This window comes from Oreochromis aureus, linkage group 16 (genome assembly GCF_013358895.1).
Source record: "Oreochromis aureus strain Israel breed Guangdong linkage group 16, ZZ_aureus, whole genome shotgun sequence".
Classification (NCBI taxonomy): domain Eukaryota; kingdom Metazoa; phylum Chordata; class Actinopteri; order Cichliformes; family Cichlidae; genus Oreochromis; species Oreochromis aureus.
In genome coordinates, this window is record NC_052957.1 from 28,820,641 (window position 1) to 28,825,226 (window position 4,586).

The window sequence follows — 4,586 nt, forward strand, 5'->3', positions numbered from 1 at the left end:
ATGGATCAAGAGTTAAATTTTACATATGTAACTCTGGACTGGTATGTGGACATTAACAAGTACAGATATGTTTACTTTTTTATTATGTTTGCATTATATAGTCTAATAATCTGCACCAATTCTACTATTGTGTACATAATCTGGATTCATAAAAACCTTCATGAGCCTATGTACATTTTCATTGCAGCTTTATTGCTGAACTCTGTTCTTTACAGTACAACTATTTACCCAAAACTTCTGATTGACTTTTTATCTGAAAAACAAGTCACAACATATTCAGCCTGTCTCTTTCAGTTTTTTATGTTTTACACTCTAGGTGGTTCAGAGTTCTTTCTCTTGGCTGCCATGGCCTATGACAGATATGTGGCAATATGTAAACCTCTGCAATATCATATTATCATGAGAAAAAGCACTGTGAGCATTTTCCTGATCATAGCTTGGGTTGTACCTGGTTGTCATATTGCTGTCCAAGCAATAGGGAGTGCTAACATTAAACTGTGTGACTTTAATATAAAAGGAATATTTTGTAACAATGCGGTTTACACTCTTCTGTGTGAAAGATCAAGATTAATTACCATCTTTGGTGTGGTTGCTTTACTAGATCTTGCAGTACTTCCTATGCTCTTCATAGTTTTCACATACACAAAAATATGTATAGTCTCTTATCAAAGTTGTAAAGAAATTCAGAAGAAAGCTGCAGAGACTTGTTTACCCCATCTTTTAGTTTTAATCAGTGCCTCTGTGTTTTTTGTGTATGATGTAAGCATAGCTCGGGTGGAAACAAATTTTCCAAAAACTGTACGCATAGTAATGACATTACAAGTAGTTCTGTATCATCCTATTTTTAATCCATTCATCTATGGACTCAAAATGAAACAAATTTCAAAACACCTGAAAAGGTGCTTTCACAGGCCACGATCAATCCTTGTATTAAAAGTAAATGCCTAGTACAACATTGCTGTCATTTTTTGGCTTTATTTACTTAAAACACTTTTCACATGACCACATGAAATCATCCAAACTATCATGTTTATATATTTTATGTATGAACAAGAAATGCAAGAAAATGTAACGTTTAAAACATATCACTGTTGTGTTTTTGAAGAGATGGCACTGGCATTTATTTATTTAGTTTCCGGATATTAATATTAATAGTGATATGTGTTGATAGCATCTTGTATTTTTATTGTTAGAGTCAATTGAATTAATCGAAAAATTCATAACATACACACCAAAACTATTTATTCTAATTATTTATGAGGTTTTTCATTAGTATATTTAGGACTAATAAATAATACTTTACTTTGGAAGCAAATTTTGAAACTGCGTTCTTGAACAAATCACTGGATATATAACATGGAAACTGTGTATGTACCAGTTCTTCAGTCAGATCCAAGGTAGTTCAGATGAGTAGGTGCCCTTCAGAAGTACATTTATGTTTCATATTAGCTGCTATTGAAATCATCACACATACAATTATAAATAGATGAATTCCCCTGAATAATTGTTGAATCGGTGAATTACTATTTCTAAAACAATGGAAAAACCAGGACCACAAAGGTGCAAAAGTAGAAAAGAAAAAAGATTATCTATCTATCTATCGAGAGTGAGTGAGTGAGTGAGTGTGTGTAAACTATATACATCGTGTATGTGTAGAAACACTGAAACAGAAGCCAGGAGCCATATACAGGGCCAGTTATATATCATAATAAATAAATAAGGGTTGGCGTGCACCACACACTCTCAGTTGTGGCTCGATAGAAGGACATTAGTATATCAGTCTGCATCTTGTTCCATCTCAGAACCCTCAGGAAATGGAGGCACTGCTGGGCTTTCTTCACTCAAACTGATGTTTTTGTGGACCAAAATAGGTCCTCAGATATATGGGTACTGAGGAACTTAAATGAGGGCACTCTATACACATTTTTATGGAAAGAGGAGGGGGATCAGTTCTTGTGTTGTGGAAGTCCATGACCACTTCCTTGGTTTTCTTGGTGTTTAGGGTAAGGGTATTGTAGTTACACCATTCTTTCAGACAGTGGACCTCATCTCTGTAGGCGGTGTCGTCATCGTTGGTGATGAGCCCCATCAGAGTGGTATCATCTGCAAATTTGATGGTGATGTTGCAGGGATGTCAGGGGGTGCAGTCTCTGGTGTAGATGTAAGTGTACTGTTAATGTTCATGGTGTCAGTTACACGATGGACCCATAGCCAACATAACAGAGCCAGCAGTGCACAGGCAGGAATTTGTTTCTTACTTAGAAATTCAGACACCTCTTGATATTTAAAGAAGAAAGGGATGGGCGAAATCTGATTGCCAGCAACCAAGCTGCTCTCAGCATCAAAAGACTCCACCTCCAACCTAAAGAAATATCAGGAAGTAAGTTCATTTTTAAAAACTAAAGTTAGCCTACTACAGTTACCTTGTTTTAGTTGTTATAGCTACCTAGACTGCAGACTGTTAAACTTGATGGAGAGCATGAACAACCTGCTAGCTGCAAATAATTATTTGTAGTTCTGTAAGCACTAACCTCAGCTAACACCAGCAAACAATGTTAACTCAGTGGTGAGTAGTCTTCAGTAATAGTAATAAATCACACAACAATAGTATGTAGTTGTAAAAAGCATGACAATATATTAAGTAATCCAAAGTATTCAGAATACACACACATTGTGTAACTTAATGGAATACATGGGGCATGTATTCTGTAATACATTTTAAAAGTAACCTTCCCAACACTGAACATAAATGTAAAGTAATTTTCTAGCCTGCATCACTACAATGCTAAAACCTTGACGTTAAAACAAAGAAGCTTTCTGAAAAATGTGTGTCACTATTTCCAGTTATTTATTGGCATATTTACATGTTAAAGGAACACTTAGGTAAAAAGTTATATGTTATATGCTGATAAAGTTTGCTTTTCAATCAATCCATCCATTCATTCATCTTCTTCCACTTATCTGGGTCATGGGGCAAGTAGCCTAAGCAGAGAAGCCCAGATCTCCTTCTACCCAGCCACGTCCTCCAGCTTGTCCGGGGAAACAACAAGGCATTCCCTGGACAGCCAAGAGGCAAAATCACTCCAGCATTTTCCTGGGTCTACCACAGGGCCTCCTCCTCCTAGTGGGACATGCCTGTCACAGTTCGCGCTGGCAAACCATGGGTGTGTGTTGAAGTAGGGCCCAAAATGCAGGACTCTTCAATGCAAGCAGTGCATTTATTTACAGTGACGTAACTAATATACAACAATACATGCCCATACGTGCCCGACTTCCACTCAGTGTCTTCTGTCAGTGTTTGTGCTCCGTGTGTCCGCTCCCTCATGCCCGTGTACTCCGTGCCTGCCGCCCTCTCATTCCCGCAGTCCTCCTGGGAAAACAGAGGCAGCCGTTAGTACCATCAATTTCACTGGTAAGCTCACACTCACAAACTGACAAGCTGGAGAACTGATGGGAAGTCTCACGCAATGATCCAGCATCGGAGAGAGCTCCACCACACTCCTAAGTAGCTCCTCTGACGAGGCTTGATCAGCTGCAGGTGTGATCATTTCCTCAGGTGTGGCCAGCCTCCAGACGGGACACACCCACCAGGCCTGCCTGAAACCCAGTGTTCAGCCACACCCATACACACACCCACTTGCCTATACATACCAGAATGGAGTACACAAGAACAGCAGCACAGTGCAGCAAACATACATAATATAAAACGAGTCCAAACTGCTCGAGGGCCCTGGGTTGTCCAGACCCAGGTCACTGACAATGCCGGACCACCTCACCCAGGAGGCCTCTTTGTCAGATGCCCGAACCATCTCAACTGGCTCCTTTCAATGTGGAGGAGCAGCGGCTCAACTCTGAGCCCCTTCTAGATAGGCGAAGTTCTCACCCTATCTCTAAGGGAGAGGTCAGCCACCCTTTAGAGGATGCTCATTTCTGCCACTTGTATCTGCGATCTTGTTCTTTTATCATTGCAGCTGCAGCACCAATCCATCTGTTGGTCTCCCTGTCCCTCCTCCCATCATTTATGAACAAGACCTTGACATACTTAAACTCCTGTAGTTTGAGCAGGAACTCATCCTTTTCTGGCTGAGTGCCATGTCCTCAGATTTGGAGGTGCTTACTCTCATTCCTACTGCTTCACACTCCAAGGCAAACCATCCCTGTGAGAGCTGGAGGCCATCACCCGATAAAGCCAACAGAACTACATGATCTGCAAAAAGCAGAGATGAGATTCTGAGACCAATTCTGTTTTATTTTATATAGTGCCAAAACACAGCGACTAGTCCCCTCAAATTGTTTTATATCGTAACATGCAGTAATCTGCCTCTCTTCTAGAAACCGTTGTGCTTGGTTTGGATGGGTGGGTTCCCCTTCTTCGGTCGTCATGGTGCGTTCCGCCACTCCCCTATGGCGGAGACAGAGTCCTCACTGTTGTCATACCACATCCCAGCTTGTTGATGCGGCTTCATTGGGAGCTGTGTCAGCCAATTAGGTGAATTCACTCCCAAAGGACTCAAGGTTAGTGACTGTTTTCCAGACCTATCAGGAGTGTTGAGACTGCAGACAGTGTTATTGATTCAACAGGGGGT

General features: G+C 40.7%; 1 protein-coding gene across 1 annotated transcript; it reads left to right on the forward strand.

The window, feature by feature from the left end:
* LOC116324321 (olfactory receptor 13C2-like) lies at positions 1–948 on the forward strand. Its single transcript, XM_039599784.1, has one exon. It carries the CDS (start codon positions 1–3, stop codon positions 946–948), a length of 948 nt encoding a protein of 315 aa, XP_039455718.1.
* Positions 949–4,586: the final 3,638 nt, after the last annotated feature.